The 18,604-nt window shown below is 50.4% G+C and overlaps 1 protein-coding gene across 1 annotated transcript; it reads right to left on the minus strand.

Annotated features, from left to right (window-relative positions):
• Positions 1–3,785: 3,785 nt before the first annotated feature.
• On the minus strand, positions 3,786–10,523 carry LOC107544363 (L-amino-acid oxidase-like). The gene is given in 11 exon segments (XM_016222236.2): positions 3,786–4,564; positions 4,567–4,677; positions 4,680–4,714; positions 5,287–5,384; positions 5,386–5,424; positions 5,907–5,975; positions 6,479–6,680; positions 7,745–7,857; positions 8,256–8,368; positions 8,371–8,466; positions 10,496–10,523. Coding segments are annotated over 11 exon segments (1,683 nt in total).
• Between the last annotated feature and the right edge of the window lie 8,081 nt (positions 10,524–18,604).

Consider the following 18,604-nt stretch of genomic DNA (forward strand, 5'->3'; position numbering starts at 1 on the left):
CTGCATTCATTGTGATTGGAGATGCCAGATGCAACAACTATCCTTCACTTGGAGGGGGTATGCCAAATGTGACAGAGACTACTGGATGCAAGAAATGTCACTAAGGTGGTAGGTGTCTTAATTTTTGAGGGATTTATTTCATAAACTCTGGTACATATTTACGATTCTCAAATTTCTATTACAATTCTAAAATTCCAAGTCTTTCTCTATCAACTCTATAACTCTCTATCAACTCTATATAGTAAACAAGGCTATGAATTCAATTTGCATGTAATTTGGTTAGCCACAGGAACTGACTCTGGGTTTGGTTTTCAGAAATCCAGACTTTGTGTTACACAAAATAAGGTATTTCCTCTGGGCAGTCGTGTTTTCTAGCTTTCTACCCATGTATACTCAGCTGAGAATTTAAAATTCTAAGCTTTTTTTTTTTTTTTTTTAAATATATCTTTATTGATTTCAGAGAGAGGAAAGGAGAGGGAGAGAGAGAGATAGAAACATCAATGATGAGAGTCATTGATCGGCTGCCTCCTGCACACCCCTGACTGGGGATCGAGCCTGCAACCTGGGCATGTGCTCTGACCCGAGCCTGCAACCTGGGCATGTGCTCTGACCGGGAATTGAACCCCGATTGCCCGGATTCTAGATCGACGCTCAACCGCTGAGCCACAGCAGCCGGGCAGCTTTTTTTTTTTTTTTTTTTACCAAGTTCTCCAGTGTACTCCGAAGAAGACAGCTGATCCCACAGTTTTTGTATTTTTAAATTTCCACCATAATACTTGATTATTATAGTTACTTGTTTGCTTTCTTAATGTTGAATTAACAGTTCTTTGTATATTTTGGATAATAGTTCTTTATCAGATGTGTCCTTTGCAAATATTTCTCCCAGTGTGTGGCTTGTCTTCTCATACTTGACATTGTCTTTTGCAGAACAGAAGTTTTTAATTTTCATAAAGTCTAGCTTATTGTTCCTTTCTTTCATGGGTTGTGTCTTTGATGTTGTATCTAAAAAGTCATATCCATACCCAAGACCATCTAAATTTTCTCATATGTTATCATCTAGGAATTTTATAGTTCTGTGATCCATTTTCAGTTAATTTTTGTGAAGGGAGTAAGGTCTGTGTCTAGATTTTTTTTTTTGTTGTTGCATGTTCCAGTACCATTTGTTGCAAAGGCTGTCTTTGCAGTATAATGGCATTGCCTTTGCTCCTTTGTCAAAGATCAGTTGACACTATTTATGTGGTACTATTTTGGGGCTCTCTATTACATTCTATTGATCTATTTGTCTATTCTTTCACCAATACCACACTGTCTTAATTACTGTAGTTTTATAGTAAGTCTTGAAGTTGAAGTGTCCGTGTTCAAACTTTGTTCTCCTATATTGTGACGTGACTGTTCTGGGTCTTTTGCTGCTCCTTACAAACTTTAGTATCAGTTTGTGAATATCCACAAAATAACTTGCTGGGATTATTATTGAGATTGCTTTGAATCTATAGATCAAGCTGGGAAGAACTGACATGTGGACAACATCAAGTCTCCCTATCTATGAATACAGAATATTGCTCCATTTAATTTGTTCTAGTTGTCCTTTAAAGCATTGATTTGTGGATTAATTGTATTGGGGTATGTATTATGGTAAGAGCAAATACTTCATCTGATTTTAACCCTTTGAAATTTGGGACTTGCTTTGTAATTGTATTGGTCAGTTTTTACAAATCCTCCTTGGATACTTGAAAATTACGTGTATTCCGCAGTTTTGGGGAGGCAATGTTCCATTAGGCATGTTTGTTATTGCCCTTTTAAAGCCTTTCAATGTCTGACCGGGCATGGCTCAGCAGCTGAGCATCGACCTAGGATCCAGGAGATCAAGGTTTGATTCCTGGTCAGGGCACATGCCTGGGTTGCAGGCTCGATCCCCAGTTGAGGACATGCAAGAGGCAGCCAATCAGCGACGACTCTCTCATCATTGATGTTTCTATCTCTCTCTCTCTTCTCCCTTCCTTTCTCTAAAATCAGTAAAATAAATAAATAAATAAAGTCTTTCAATACTTACTAAATTTTTTGGCCTGCATTTTGAATCAGTTGGCCATATATGCAGCCGTTTATTTCTGGGCTCTCTCTTCTATCCCACTGGTATATATGTCCGTCCGTATGCTCCTGACATACTGCTTTGATTATTGTAGCTTTGTAGCAAGTTTTGAAATCAGGAAGTATAAGAGCTTTGACTTTTTTTTTTTTTTTAAAGATTGCTCTCACTATTCAGGGTCCCTTCAAATTCTATCTAAATTTGGGGACAATTTTTCTATTTTAACAAAAGAAATCATTAGGAGTTTGATAGGTATTGTACCAAATCTGTAGATTGCCTTGGGTAGTATTGACATTTTAACAATATTATGTCTTTTAATCCATGAACATGGGATGTTTTTCCACGGACTGGGGTCTTTTTAAAATTTCTTTCAACAATGCTTTGTAGTCTTCAGTGTACAAGTCTTTCACCTCATGGTTAAGTTTATTCCTAAATATATATATTTTGATACTATTGCAAATAGATTTTTTTCTTAATTTCCTTTTCGAATTGTTAATTATTAAGTGTATGGAAATACAACTGAGTTTTGTATCCTGCAACTTTTCTCAATTTATTTATTTGTTCCAACAATTATTTTGTGAAATCTTTAGGATTTTCTACATACAAGATCATGTTGTCTGTGAACAGAGATAATTAACTTCTTTTCAATTTGGATGCCTTCTGTTCGTTTTTCTTGCCTAATTGCCAGGCTAGGACTTCCAATATTATATTGAATAGAGTGATAAAGTGGGCATTCTTGTCCTCTTCTTGATCTTAGAGGAAAAGCTTTCAGCCTTTTGTCATTAAATATTTAGCTGTGGGCTTTTCATGTGTATACACAGCTGCCTTTAAATGTCGCAATTTCCTTTAGCGTTTCACATCTGCTTCTTCTCAGGGCCTTATATGTTCTGTTGCATTCCTCTATCATCTCTTGCCTCTGAGTACCCTTGGGTCTGCAGTTCCACTGCAATTTTCATGTGTCACTGCACCTGCCACTGCTTTCAGCAGCCTCCAAACGATGTCACTGCTCCTGTCTGATGAACAGAAACAGAAATCAGCCCCTTGGGCAGCCCTCAGTCATGCCCAGACATTGCAAGCAAATTCCCTTTTTTTTCAGAAGGAGAAACCAAGAATTGGGGGACTCCTTCCTAATTGTGCTCAGCAAGGGTGTGCAAAAACACCATGAAACTTCCCACTGCTTTTAGTTTTCCTTTCTCTTTTTCTTTTTTTTTTTAAATCCTCACCTGAGGATACGCTTTATTGATCTGAGAGAGAGAGGAAGGGAGAGAGAGAGAAACATCAATCAGTTGCCCCCTGCATGTGGTGCCCCGACCGCTTAGGTGAGATGGAAAAGGCATTAGATTTGTGGGTGGAAGATATGAACAGATAGAGACCACATTCACATAACTTTTACTACAGTATTTTGCCATAATTGTTCTATTTTATTATTAGTTATTTTTGTTAATCTCTTGCTGTGCCTAATTTATAAATTAAACTTTATCATAGGTATGTATGTATAGGAAAAAAACAGTGCGATGGGGTTTGGTACTGTCTGAGGTTTCAGGCATCCACTGGGGGTCTTGGCATCCCCTCCCATGTGGGGGACCACTGTACTCTGACTCTGCTATTCCTTCTTCAAGGGCTGGCAGGGGAGAGAAGCAGAAAAAGGGGTGATTTTCTTGTGGACTTGCCAGCTGGGTTTGTTGTCTCACATTTTGGGGGCCTATTTGGGGGCCAGGGGAACTAATGATGACCCGTCTTCTGAGTCTCTGCCTCCCACTCCCACCTCCCTGTCTGTTGCTGCCAGATTCCCTCGGGGCTTTCTCCCCGGGTCAGAACCGGTCCTGGGTGTTGGCCAAGGTCTTCTGTCTCCCCGGGCCTCTTCATGCACGGCAGCCTGGATGTTCCTGGCTACCCGGAGGCCAGACTGGATGGCAGTGTCTATCCAGCCATGGGGCAGGCAGGTGTGCTCGCCAGCAAAGTGGATGCGGCCCTCTGGCTGGAAGAGCCGTGGCAAATAATCCTTGAATTGGTAGGGCGTGAACACAGCGAAGGCGCCCACGACCAGGGGATCCAGAGACCAGTGCTTGACCTTGGACGACGGGCACATGCGCCGCAGCTCCTCCTTGGGTATCTGGTGCACAGCTGCCAGGGCCTCCAGGACGATATCCAGCACCTGGTCCTGACTCAGGGACATGAAGAAGAGGGAATCGTCGTCGAGAGTGTAGGAGGCCCGCAGGACGCCCTTGCCCCCGGGAAGGCTGTGGCTGGGGTAATGGATGTAGCGCCAGGGCCGGTCGGTGATGGAGACTCCGCCCCGGATGCCATCCCGCTCCCAGAAGGGCTCGTCACAGGCCAGAAGCACCTTGGTGGCGCTGGTGTAATGCACCGAGCGGAGCGCGTCGGCCTTGTCTAGGGAGAGTGGTGGCGTGGAGGTGATGAGGCGCGTGGCCTTGGCCGAGGCGGGGATGACAAAATCCGCGGTGAGACCGTGCACCGACGGTTGGACTTGCCCAGCCGGTAGGAAACCTGGACCTCGGGCCCATCCCTCACTACCGTCTCCCCCGTGGAGCCCGGACGGATGGTGCCAGGCCTCCAGCTGGTGCTGAGGGCTTGGGGAGCTGGTCGAAGCCGCCTGTGATCTCCGGAAAGCTGCGGGAGTGAAGAGAAGGGAGGGGCGGGGGTGGGGCGTGAGGCCTGGCTGCCCCGTCGCCAGCAGCATTCCTGGTCTGAAAGGGAAGGAAACTAGCTTCATAATCGTACTTTATATACAACATCTTAATCAATCTCTACGAGGGAAGGATTATCGTTGAATTTTATAGTTTGCAACACTGACAACCAGAGAAAAGGGAGTTTCCCATGATGACAGCTTGTGGATTCAGCCACCATGCAATTCTGCACCCAGACCTGGGTTTGGATTCTGGCTCCAGCCCTTGGCCCAGTTGTGTGAACTTGGCTGTTATATGGTTTCTCTGGGCCACAGGAGCCTGACTGGTACAATGGCTCTGAATAATAGTACCTACCTTCCAGGTGAATAATAGTACCTACCTTCCAGGTGAATAATAGTACCTACCTTCCAGGTGATCGTAAGATTACATGTGATAATTCTTGGCAAGTGCTTAGGACGGTGCCTGGCACAGTCACTGCTCAATAATCAAAGTTCCCTTTCTCTGCTCTGATTGGAGGAGAGGGCAGACTTGCATCCCGGTCCAGATCAGCCTTACCCATCGCTTTTGGAGAAGATGATGTCAGATTGCAGGGACTCCAGGAAGGACTTATGGAATTCGACACCCTCATTCATCATATCCCGGATCATCTTTACCGGCTCCTGGGCTCAGCATCCCTTCCTTCAGCAGGTAAGCCTGTGGGAGTGGAAGTGCCAGATGGAGGGCCCTGTGTGTAGGCAGGGCCCGGGTCAGGCAGGGGTGGGACTGGACTCCAGGGAGGTAAAGGCTTGGCTGTGGGAAGAGAGAGTCCTGGTAGGCAGGGAACAGGCCCTGGGAGCTAAGGTGAGCACACTCACCCCTCCATGTCTATCCTGGGGTTTCTTCCTTTCTTTTCTTCTTTTAGCTAATCCTCACCTGTTTTCCATTGATATATATATATATATTTTTTTAGAGAGAGTGGAAGGGAGGGGAAAAGAGAGAGAAACATCGATGTGACAGAGATACATAGATTGGTTGCCTCTTGCACTTGCCCCAACCAGGGTCAGGGACTGAGCCTGCCGCCGAGGTACATGCTCTTGGCCAGAATCGAACCCAGGACCCTTCAGTTCGTGGGCTGATGCTCTAACCAGTGAGTCAAACTGACTAGGGCTATCCTGAGATTTCTTTGCCTCACTTACCTTGGTGGAATAAGAATCATAAGAGGACATCAGATGGCTGCAGTTGAAATTTTTCAGACTCTGTTTGAGCTGCAAAAGGGGAGGAAAGGGGAAGCAGCTTTGGATTAAAACCAAATATCCAGAAGCAGGACTCCCAGGTTCTCAGGATGTCCCTTTGAAAAGGGTGGTGTAAGGAGGTAGGGAAATGGAAGGACCTGAGGAAGGAAGCTTCCAGGAGCTCCTAAATACGTCTCTTTCCCCCCAAATCTCCCCTCTGTTTAAAGATCTTTGGAGACTGAAATTTAAGGTGAAGACCTTCGCTGCAGTCTAGCAGAATTGATTCAATACCAAGGATTCCCTTTCCTTCCATTGCCACTGATCAAGCAGTATGATGGGCCACCCAGGGTCGGAAGATATGGGGCTGGGCCCTAGGGTTGGGGTGGTGACATTCTTAGGGGATGTTAGAAGGAAGGCAGACCAATCGCACAAGTATTGGGTAGGAGTCAGGTGACCTGGGTCCATCTGCTAACTTGCCAGGTGACTTAGGCCAGACTCTGTTCTTTCCCAGCCCTGGGAGGGCTCGCAGGAGTCACCTTGGCAATGGACTGGTGGAAGAGATCCTCAGCACTCTTGCCTTTCTCCGTGGGGTTCAGGGGATAGCCCATGATCTCTGGGTTGGCCTTGACCTCCCTGATGCGGTAACGGTGTCCGTTGATGAGGTACCAGGTGTTGCCATTGTACTGGATGAACTTGTTCAGCTTCAGGCCCAGCTTCTTGACATAGGTGTGCACCAGCCTGGAGCAAATACAGGCCTAACATGGCACCCATCCCAGCGGTACCTCGTTCTTGCTGGCTGCACAATAGGAGCCCGTTTCCAGGAAAACCAGTTTCTTTATGTGCCTGGGGAACTCAGACTAACTCCTTCCTCCTCTCTAACCCTGTTTCTTCTTGCCGTGGCCTTAGCTCTTTTCCTTCTGCTTTTGCTCTGAGGGAGGTGGGGAGTAGGGAGTTCACCCATCACAGAATGAAGGCCTTTTAGGAAGCCCCAGGGTATAGGATTCCAACATAGAGACAGAGGCCTTTTGTTTCAGGCAGTATTTGAAATTCCACTTTCCATTTCTAGGTAAGTTCAAGGCAGAATCTAAAAACTTTTAGTTTGGGCTGTTTCAATTGGATTTTGTTTTAGCTTTGGGTGGTTTGGAGGGAAATCTCTGGTTCAGTTTATACTTTAAAAAGAAGTCATGTTTTTGGAGGTATGTGGGACACCAGGCAAGGGATCTTTTTTGTTTTGGAAGCCTCAGGACCAGGGGCCAGGCTCTCTTCCAGGAGTCGGTATGGTTTAGACGTCAAGCATCTCCTTTTGTGTCAGACACGTCCTTGATTTTGTGGAGCTTTGTCACTTTCTCCTGGGAGAGTCTTGGGTGAGTCACTTTATATCTCTAAGTCCAGTTTCTTGATTTGTAAACGGGAAACACAGTGTACCAAATTGCAGTAATGAAATGATGCACAGATAATGCTTAGCACATGGTAAGTGTTCGACAAATGGTGACTGTTATCATTTGATAGCTCACTGTGGTATAATTAGCATATAAGCTGCCCATATTTAAAGCACACAATTTGATGAGTTCATGGTAACTATTATCATGATTCGTTTGGGATCTCCCACTTTCTCTGTGACCCTGGGCTCTGAGCCTCAGTTGTCTCTGTCAAGGGGGAGACTAGTCCCAGTCCTGACTTGCAGGACCGAACCCAGTGGGACAGGGAATCTGAACGGGCTCTGACTCAATGGCAGCAGGGCCCACAGTATCTCCTCCTAATCCTCCTACCAGCCCTCCCTCCATCCCTTTCCCAGGACCTACCTGTGGGACTTTGGGATGCGCATGGGCCCCAGTTCATAGTACCAGCCCTCCTGCTTGTTCTTGATTGTGACCACGCAACCCCTGACGTGGTTGCTGGCTTTCAGGACCAAAACCTGGGGTCAGGAGAAGCTGTCATTCCCGGGGCCAGGCTCTCCCTTCCCCCACCCTGTACGCCCAGCCAGCCACAGGCTCTAATCTGGAATCCCAGCAGGATAACCCAGCTGCGGGGGTGGGGGTCCTCCAGGAGGGTCCTGGGTAAGGTGAGTGAGGCAGAAGAGCTCCTCGGTGGCAGGGGACAGAGTGCGACTTGGTCTGTACCTGTGAGCAGACCCCTTCTCGACTTTTGTTTCCATGAGAACAGAGATTACGGTTAAAGCCACATCTCAGGGGTTTTGAGAAACAATAACTAAGGGCTAAGACACCTAGTGGGTTACGTGCAGTTGTTTTCCCTTTTCCACCCGGGGAGCAAACCCAGAGGCTAATGACTGAGGCCCCTCCAAAGCCTGCTCACCTGGTGGCCAGCGTCCTGCAGGGCCTTGGCCGCCACCAGGCCTGACATGCCAGCTCCCACCACCACGCGCTCGGGCAGTGGAGAGGTGTGCAGGCCCTCCTGGGCTGTGACACGACGGACTCATAGTCAGGGTCCTGGAAGCACTTGGCCAGGTCCTCATCGTAGCCAAGGCAGCTGGGAGTAGCCAGCAGGAGCCCTAAGATCAGAATTCCTGGGGCAGAGAAAGGAATGGGGGCTGTTGTCCTGGGGCCCAGGCGCTGTACCCCACCCTACCCAGGGCGAGCTTGGCTGGGCGAACGAGTGGGGATGGCAGTGTATTGAATGTGTGGTTGTAAACACGTGTGTTTGAGATTGTGTCTCTGTTGGGGTGATTGTGTTGTATTGTGTGAACGGTGCTGGTGTTAGTTGTGTGATTGTGACTGTGGACTGTGAGTTCATGTGTGGGCACGTGATTGGAAATTATGAGTGTGTGCAGGTTCGTATTTGACTGTAAATATGCCTGCTTCTAATGGTGAGTGTGTATGTATGTGAGCTTGTCTGTGATATACGTGCTGTGACTGTGAGTTTGTGATTGTTGTTCAGTATGACTGTGCATTGTGTGTGATTTTATGTGAGGGGGTGTGTTCGTGGGACAGTGTGGTTACCTGAGTAAATGTGTGCATGAATCTGTTGGGAAAGCGAGATGGGATACAGTGTGTGTGTGTTGGTCTGGGTTTGGAGTGTGTTGGGTGCACAGGCCTGGGTTTGGAGTGTGTTGGGTGCACAGGCCTGGGTTTGGAGTGTGTTGGGTGCACAGGCCTGGGTTTGGAGTGTGTTGGGTGCACAGGCCTGGGTTTGGAGTGTGTTGGGTGCACAGGCCTGGGTTTGGAGTGTGTTGGGTGCACAGGCCTGGGTTTGGAGTGTGCTGGGTGCACAGGCCTGGGTTTGGAGTGTGTTGGGTGTGCGCTAGCCTGGATTTGGAAAAGTGAGGATGGTGAATGTGCATTTCCTTGGGTCTGAGAGGAAACGTGGCTGCCTGTGTTCTTGTGTTAGATTCTGTGTGTGCATTTGAGTGTGAGGCTGGGTCGGGGAGCCTGAAGGTGCCTGTGTTCTTTGGGAATATGTGGATTTATGAGAGGATGTTTTGTGTGTGTGTGTGTGTGTGTGTGTGTGTGTGTGAGAGAGTGTGTGAAGCACAGTTCTCTTCAGGGAAAGAGAATGGAGGAATTGTAACCAGTTTCTCAGTGACATCTAGAGCCTCAGGGGACCCTTGCAATCCTGTTGCTTGCCCCTAGCCGCCCGGTATTTTTCCACAGCCCTCCAGGTTTTCTACTGTGCAGCTGAGATTGGAAATCAGAGTTAGTCTAGAACATGCAGTAAGTCCTGAGTGACTGGTTTTCTCCACAATAACTGCCCTGATGTACAGAGAGATTCGCCTGGGACTGAGAGAAGAGGCTGTGTGGCTTCCTCAGTGTCGCCTGTTCTAAAAGGGAAAAGCCAGGAGCTGTGTCACATTGTGCGCTTGTACTAGCTCTGGGTTTTTTGGTGGGTGAGGAGCCCTGAGTCTAGTCTTTGCACAGGTGAGGGCCTGGCGCGCTCGGCCACAGTGGGATGTGCTACGGAGGTGCCAGGAGCGCCGCCAGTGCGCAGCTCAGCTGGGGAATAGCCATGAACTCGTGGAGATCCACGAGGAGGACAGGAAGCCGAAACAGCCGCGCGCGCGCGCACACACACACACACACACACACACACACAGGAAAGGTTGCAGGACAAGGACAGGGGCTGCAGGAGGACCCCGGGGCAGCAGGGGAAGGCCTGTCCACTAAGCGCTGCGATTCAGGGCCATAGGCCAAGGTCAGCGGCACGCTGCTGGGCACAGGAGAGGGTCCTGGAAGGCCAGGAGCTGGCCACTTTGCGCAGGGTCCGTCTGCTGCTGCTGACCAAAGGGAAGTTGGTTGCTGGTGACTCCCTCCAAGACGTGGAGAGCACAGCCCACGACGAGCAGTGGCTTGCACACCCCAGGGGCCACAGGCCTGCCAACCACCCACCAGCGTGCTGGGAGACACCCTTTGCTCTGTGGCAGGAAGAATGACCCCAGCGGCCCCGCTGTGGACACTCAGCCAGTCCCCGGAGCCCGCTCGCCCTTGCAGGGGGCCGAGGCACTAGTGGTGGCACTAGACGCGCTGATGCAGCACGCAGGCCCCACCAAAACTCCCGGTTCCCGATCCTCTTCTTCCACTCGAGCCAAACGCCTCCTTTACCGCGACGTGAGACCACAAGCACCTGCATGCCGCTGACCCAGCCCATTCCCTGGTGGCTCCGTCAGGCCACAGGACGTGCATCCAGCCAGGCTTTGGCTCGGCTGCACTTCAAGAGTGCTTGTTATTAGTGTCATTTTAAGCCTAAGTAGACATCCGTCTCCCAGGAAGTAATGTTGATGTGTTATGAGTTCTGTTATTATGTCACAGAAAGGAAAGGGGGTTTGCTGGAGAAGCCTGGCGCAGGAAGCAAATGGGAATAAATAAGGGCGTGTTCTAAAGAAACAGTTATGGCCTTTGAAGGCGCTGACAAGAGCTCTCATTTCCCACCTGCGCCTGCGTTGCGTCTTGTAAGAAGCAGGAGGTCAGTGTGACCCCACGTTTGCTCTGCAAGGGCAGGGCCCCAGAAGGACTGGCCCGCACAGGAACCTGCCTGCTGCACACCCAGCATGGCCAGGCCGCCCATCTGGCCGCCCTGGGGCAGGGGACGCTGCAGCCCTGCGCCTCCTGCCCAGGGGCCTGGGCGAGCCTTGTAGTGCATGACCAAGGGCAACTGTGCTGTCCTGGGCTAGGGAAGGAGCCCAGCGCCTGACTTCTAACCCTCAGCAGTTTTTACTTAATTTTTCTAGCTCAAAGGATTTTTTTTAATTATTATATTACTTGGCAATAACTAATCGTGTCTGGTGAGAAAGAGTGTAGCTTTCCATTCATCATTAGATGCCGTTCCAGAAGGAGGAGATGAAGTCGGGGGGGGGGCGGGGGGGAGGGGGGCAGGGTTTAGTCCCCAGCAAGTGAAGGAGAGGGTTTTTGAGAGCTGAGGGAGGGCGGGAGGGGATGCCTAAGAGACTCTGTCACCCGGGCCTCGGGGCTCAGCCGTTGAGCGTCGACCTATGAACCAGAAGATCGTGGTTCAATTCCCAGTCGGGGCACATGTCTGGGCTGTGGAATCCCCAGTGTGGGGCATGCAGGAAGCAGCAGATCAGTGGCTCTCTCATCACTGATGTTTCTCTCTCTCTCTCCCTCCCTCCCTCCCTCCCTCCCTTCCTCTCTCTGAAATCAATAAAAACATATTAAAAAAAAAAAATTAAAAAAAGACTGTTCAGTGCTTATTCTGGCTTAGGTGTACGGGCTTCAACCCCAGACCTCACAATGAAACACACTTGACCTCTCCTTGTCAGGCCCCTCTTGCAAGCTCTCGAGGAGATTTGTCGCATAAAGGGCCCTGCAGAGATTCTGAGCAAACTCTTGTTACTCCCCTCTGCTTGGAGTCATCTGTGAAACGTTCAGATGTGTGAGCTCCAAGGGCCCCCAGTGGGCAGGAAGTGCAGGGACCGCAGCCCCCCACTTGTTGGGTGCAGGCCGCCCTCTGCAAGGGAATTAGCCAGGGTGGCTCTCCAACGTGACTCGCCGTAGAAGGACCCACCGGAAGGTGGATGTTTGAATCCCACCCGCTCCCCTTCACTGGGGTGGAGGTAGCTTCAGAACGGACGTATTTCATAGATAATATGGGAAAGTAGCAGGAAAAAAGGCAGAATAGAGATATAAAGAGTGGGAAATGAGGAATCGATTTGGAAAGCAGAGCGGAAGCATTTACAGCCTGTTGGAAGTGTGCACGCGCAGTTCAAAATAAGGCTTTCTACTTGCGAAGTCTGGTTGGGGATGTATGGTCTTTTAACAGATCAAGACATCAACGCTCATCCATCCAAATAAATCTTTTGCATTTCCAACATCCGTAGACTAGCTTATCTTAGCAAAATATATGGATCCCTGGGAAGGTGTACCCAAATCCATGTTAAACTTTTATTTTGGATGTACCAGAAAATCCTGTTTGTGACTCTGTCATGAATGATTTGGAATCTGATCAAATTTTGTTTAAAGGCCCAAGTGTTGAATGTTCTTTAAATTCCACAAGTTATGTGTGGAAGAGTGTGAGTAAATGCTAACATTTAAATAATGATCCAGATTCCTGATGGCATAGAAATTAATCCTGGCCCTGGTCGGTTTGGCTCAGCGGTTAGAGTACTGGTCGGGTCTCCGACTGAAAGGTCGCGGTTCCGTTCCTGCTCAAGGACACGTACCTCAGCTGCAGGTTCACTCCCCAGCCCCAGTTCAGGCTCGTACTGAAGGCAGGCAATTGATGTTTCTCTCTCTTCTCTCTCTCTTCCTTCCTTCCACTCTCTAAAAGTCAATGGAAAAAAATATCCTCAGGTGAGGTTTTCAAAAAAGATAACAAAGAAATTAATCCTGAAATTCTCTACTCTGTCTTTGATGAACGTGTGGATTTAGGCACATTCAGTCTTGGAGAGAGCAGACAGAGCTTGGCGCCATGTACTGAAATGCTGTCCTTCCTGGGGTTGGGTCCAGAGGCTCACAGAAGACCCCAAATAACAGTTCGTTCCTGGAATTGCTGGAATGGACAAATCCAGATTGAGTAGCATGTTTTTCTGGGCATGATTTATCCTTGCTTTAACCATGGCCATCTGAGGTTGTGTAGTTATGCTGTGTGTGTAACTGGCTTGGTTTATTAATCCCACAACTGGAGACTCTACTACTGATTGAATATTTACTGAACACCCAAAATATGTCAAACACAGTACAAGCCCCAGCTCGAAGAGCTTCACAAAGTGAGTCAGCCGCACATGCGTCTTATACACATAGCAAAGGCATTGACCCATGAAGGAAAATCAGTGGAGGCACTGCCTTGAGGAACAGGTGCTCCTGACCGCTCATCTGTAGGGAATGGACCCTGGGCTCACTCCCAGATCTTTGCCTGGGTCCCCTTGACGTCAGTTCTGTGACTTGCCTTTGCAAGACTGCTTGATGTTCAGGAATGCAAGCCACAGGACAGAGGCGGTTAACGAGCTCACCTGAGAAAATAAACCTGGAACTCAGCACCCCCTGCAGAAGAGCAGGCTGAAAATGCACAAGAACAACATTCAGGAAGGCTACATCAATAGGAATACTGTTACCTTAGCATCCCTCACAGTTGCTAATTCCAGGTGACTGTTGCCAACACATATTGAAACACTCCCTGGCGGATTTAGTGAGATAAATCTACTGATTGACTGCCAAAAGTGAGACCTGGTGACAATGCTTGCAAAGCGGATTACAGAACCTCCCGTCAGCCTCGGAGAGGGCTGCTGCCAAGTGCCAGACTGGCTCAGTTCCCAGCTCTATGGCCTGCATGGCTCCTTGCAGGAGAGGATTGGATGCTTGGTATTACCTAAAGTGGATTATATTAAAAATTTTCTACTGTCAACCCTGTGTGGATTTCTCTAGGACTCACATCTGATAGATTTTTTTAGAGTTAGTTTTTTCCATAACATTTTAAAAATATATGTTTTTAAATTGTTTAGAACAATTTTTTTAATATATATTTTTATGTATTTTAGAGGGAGAGGGAGGGAAAGCGAGAGAGAGAGAGAGAGAAACATCAGTGAGAAAGAAACATCCATCGGCTGCCTTCTGCATGCAGCCTACTTGGGATCGAGCCTGCAACCTGGGCATGTGCCCTGACTGAGAATCAAACTGGCGACCTCTCGGTGCATGGGACAGCACTCACCCAACTGAGCCACACCGGCCAGGGCTAAAGTTAGTTTTATAGTCAAACTAGTCCCAAAGAGATTTCAGATAAGGTAAGAATTGATTAGTTGCTATTCATTTGCCAATTTGCATACTTTGTAAAAATGTTTATAAACGGCATAACTCTCCAACCTCTTTAGGCTCTCCATAAAATCCATATAAATATTAAAAATGTTAAGTTGTAAGCATGATAGAAACAGGTGGCAGCTTTTCTAGTCATTATTGGGATACTTTCTTCTCACAGTTGATATTGACTTACTGACATCAAGCTAATCAGGGAACACTTCAATTTTGGGATTTGGAATAGTTCGTAGTGTATAACTTTATAATGCAATTGATCTGACTGGACTCACGCAGTGCCTTACACATAGAAGACATGTAAGGAAATTGTTGAAAGAATACCTATATATTCCTGATTACAACGAGTTGTCTCTATGTGATTCACCAGGTACCGTCTGAAGGCTTGCAAGAGTTTTCCCCAAGTAACTCACTGTCAGAATTCAACTTCAAATTCTTAACACCTGTGACAGGCACAATGAAAGCTTCACTCAGATGTTTCTGAGACTAATTCAAAAGAGGATACGTCTTACCCTGGCCAATGTGGCTCAGTTGGTTGGAGGGTCATCCTGTCCACCAAAGGGTCACAGGTTCAACTCCCGTCAGGGCACGTACCCAGACTGCAGGTTAGAGCCCCAGTAGGGGCATGTACAGGAGGCAACTGGTCAATGTTTCTTTCACACATTGATGTTTCTCTCTCCCTCTCCCTTCCTCTCTCTCTAAAGCCAATTTTAAAAATTATAAAGTTTAATCTTGAATGTATATTAAAACCAACTAAAATGCTTTGAAAAACCCTTATGCCCAGGCCCATCTCAAATCGACTGGACTCTCTGAGGACAGGGCCTAGTCAGTGATGTTATCTGAAAGCTCCCCAGGTGATTCTAGGAGCAACCAGAGCTAAGAACCTGTGAATTGAACCAGGCAACAAAGAGACCACAATGAATCCTATTTCTCCCCAACCAATCCCATCCTTTCCCCATCGCCCCCACTCTCCACACATACCCCAAGAATGCTCTAAGGAAACATGAGGTGTGTGGCCTTGAGCCTCCCGGTAATGGCGCTGCTGGGAGCACAGGAGCCGGTCTCTGGGATGCCACAGGGCTGATCTGACAGCTGCATATCAGGTACCATTGCCTGACTCCTGCTCTCACTGCCCAGTCACTGTTGCAACGTCAATGTGGAAACCCCTGTCCCTGGGCACTTGTCCTCGTTTACAGAACTCTCAGGAGGTTACGGTGAGAATTATCAGCCTGGTATCACAGCCCAACAGTCTTCACCTGTTCCCTTAACCATGGGACTGGAATTACGTGTTCTGTGCATCCTAGAGAGTGACAGTTTATTTTTCTCTTTTGACCTGAAGTAAGCTCCTCCCGGTCCTTGTATTCGGAGTTGATCGTGTCCCAGGTGTGTCGCTACAGAGCAGGTGGCGAGCAATTGTAAGACCACCGCCGTGGATCTGCTGCAGCCGAGCAATTAGACGATGCAGGAGAACGCTGTAGCTCACAGATTACACCCAGTTTCAGAAAAGCAAATACCTGAGCGCCCACCTTGTGGCAAACGCTGGGTGCGTACACACAAACATACCCACAGGTAGGACGTCTGTCCTATGCACAGCTGTATGTCCCCTTAAGTGACTGGTACCTTTTCCACTTTATTCCTATTTAATCCCTTCATTGACTAATTTATCTCATCATTTTCAAATAAAATTGGGGGTAAGGAGAGGAAAAACAATAGCAAGACCTTCTTGAAGGTGACTTGTAAGTCTTTTGCACTATAAATGCAAGTGGATTTAAAATTAAAACCCCCTTTGATGTATCAAGGCCTTATTCAGGAAATGCTAACATCCTAGATGTCGATTGGTAATACACGCTTCCCCGGAATTCGAGAAACAAACGGGTTCCAGTCAGCTAAGCGATATCAGGTATTATATCCGAGTTGCAAACTTTTAAAAAGGCAAACCGACAGGCTTTACGTCCTACCTCATTGCCCCTTCTCGTCTCACCCAGTGGCAAACAGAAGGAAAAGCAAGGAAGGCGGCCACGGTTCAGAAACACTGTTTTAAAACCAGAGAAAGAGCTTTGCTTGACCTTTAAAGCACAAATAGAAAATAGTAAATCTCCTTCCCTCTCCCTGGCCTCCTCCAAGCAAAGCACTAGCAGCAAAGCCCATGTAACGTTTTACAAAGACTCGAGGACACGGCAGGGCGGCTGAGCAAGAGGGCCGGGCTGCGTGTTCTGCCCGTGTTGGCTTAGCTCTGGTTCTGGGAACAGGTTCCCCAGTCCAGCCTCGCGGGCACCCTCGGAGACCAGGGAGGGGGGGTGGAGGGGCACCAGATGAGGCAGGCCTAGGTGCAGAGGCATCAGGTGACCACGCAGACTGTCGTGCTCTGGCCCTGCGGCACCATCCTGGGGAGCCAGGCAGGCAAGAGCTTGAGCAGCTCCTCATAGAAGCGCGCCTGCTCAGCAGCGCCCCCTGGTGCCGGGTTCCGGTACTGCAGCTCCCCTGCTCAGTAGCGCCCCCTGGTGCCTGGTTCCGGTACTGCAGCTCACCTGCTCAGCAGCGCCCCCTGGTGCCGGGTTCCGGTACTGCAGCTCCCCTGCTCAGCAGCGCCCCCTGGTGCCTGGTTCCGGTACTGCAGCTTCCCCTGCTCAGCAGCGCCCCCTGGTGCCGGGTTCCGGTACTGCAGCTCCCCTGCTCAGCAGCGCCCCCTGGTGCCTGGTTCCGGTACTGCAGCTCCCCTGCTCAGCAGCGCCCCCTGGTGCCTGGTTCCGGTACTGCAGCTCCCCTGCTCAGCAGCGCCCCCTGGTGCCTGGTTCCGGTACTGCAGCTCCCCTGCTCAGCAGCGCCCCCTGGTGCCGGGTTCCGGTACTGCAGCTCCCCTGCTCAGCAGCGCCCCCTGGTGCCTGGTTCCGGTACTGCAGCTCACCTGCTCAGCAGCGCCCCCTGGTGCCGGGTTCCGGTACTGCAGCTCACCTGCTCAGCAGCGCCCCCTGGTGCCTGGTTCCGGTACTGCAGCTCCCCTGCTCAGCAGCGCCCCCTGGTGCCGGAGCCCGGTACTGCAGCTCCCCTGCTCAGCAGCGCCCCCTGGTGCCTGGTTCCGGTACTGCAGCTCCCCTGCTCAGCAGCGCCCCCTGGTGCCTGGTTCCGGTACTGCAGCTCCCCTGCTCAGCAGCGCCCCCTGGTGCCGGGTTCCGGTACTGCAGCTCCCCTGCTCAGCAGCGCCCCCTGGTGCCGGAGCCCGGTACTGCAGCTCCCCTGCTCAGTAGCGCCCCCTGGTGCCTGGTTCCGGTACTGCAGCTCACCTGCTCAGCAGCGCCCCCTGGTGCCGGGTTCCGGTACTGCAGCTCCCCTGCTCAGCAGCGCCCCCTGGTGCCAGGTTCCGGTACTGCAGCTCCCCTGCTCAGCAGCGCCCCCTGGTGCCTGGTTCCGGTACTGCAGCTCCTCTGCTCAGTAGCGCCCCCTGGTGCCGGGTTCCGGTACTGCAGCTCCCCTGCTCAGCAGCGCCCCCTGGTGCCGGAGCTCGGTACTGCAGCTACCCTGCTCAGCAGCGCCCCCTGGTGCCGGAGCCCGGTACTGCAGCTCCCCTGCTCAGCAGCGCCCCCTGGTGTCGGGTTCCGGTACTGCAGCTCCCCTGCTCAGCAGCGCCCCCTGGTGCCGGGTTCCGGTACTGCAGCTCCCCTGCTCAGCAGCGCCCCCTGGTGCCGGAGCCCGGTACTGCAGCTCCCCTGCTCAGCAGCGCCCCCTGGTGCCTGGTTCCGGTACTGCAGCTCACCTGCTCAGCAGCGCCCCCTGGTGCCGGGTTCCGGTACTGCAGCTCCCCTGCTCAGCAGCGCCCCCTGGTGCCAGGTTCCGGTACTGCAGCTCCCCTGCTCAGCAGCGCCCCCTGGTGCCTGGTTCCGGTACTGCAGCTCCTCTGCTCAGTAGCGCCCCCTGGTGCCGGGTTCCGGTACTGCAGCTCCCCTGCTCAGCAGCGCCCCCTGGTGCCGGAGCTCGGTACTGCAGCTACCCTGCTCAGCAGCGCCCCCTGGTGCCGGAGCCCGGTACTGCAGCTCCCCTGCTCAGCAGCGCCCCCTGGTGTCGGGTTCCGGTACTGCAGCTCCCCTGCTCAGCAGCGCCCCCTGGTGCCGGGTTCCGGTACTGCAGCTCCCCTGCTCAGCAGCGCCCCCTGGTGCCGGAGCCCGGTACTGCAGCTCCCCTGCTCAGCAGCGCCCCCTGGTGCCGGGTTCCGGTACTGCAGCTCCCCTGCTCAGCAGCCCCCCCCTGGTGCCCGGTTCCGTTACTTTCAATACCCAGACATATCCGTATCCCCTCCTCTCGCTCTTGTCTCATCTAAGTCCCCATCCCTCCTCCCCTTGCATGACCCTATACCTAGACTCCCCTTTGGATCCATCTCAACTTACTGAGCCTAGCTCTTCTCCCTGTTTCATTGCTTAGCCCCCCCCTTCTTCAGGTGCTTCTCTCTCAGACCTAGAG

Source organism: Miniopterus natalensis, chromosome 9, assembly GCF_054644295.1.
Source record: "Miniopterus natalensis isolate mMinNat1 chromosome 9, mMinNat1.hap1, whole genome shotgun sequence".
NCBI lineage: Eukaryota > Metazoa > Chordata > Mammalia > Chiroptera > Miniopteridae > Miniopterus > Miniopterus natalensis.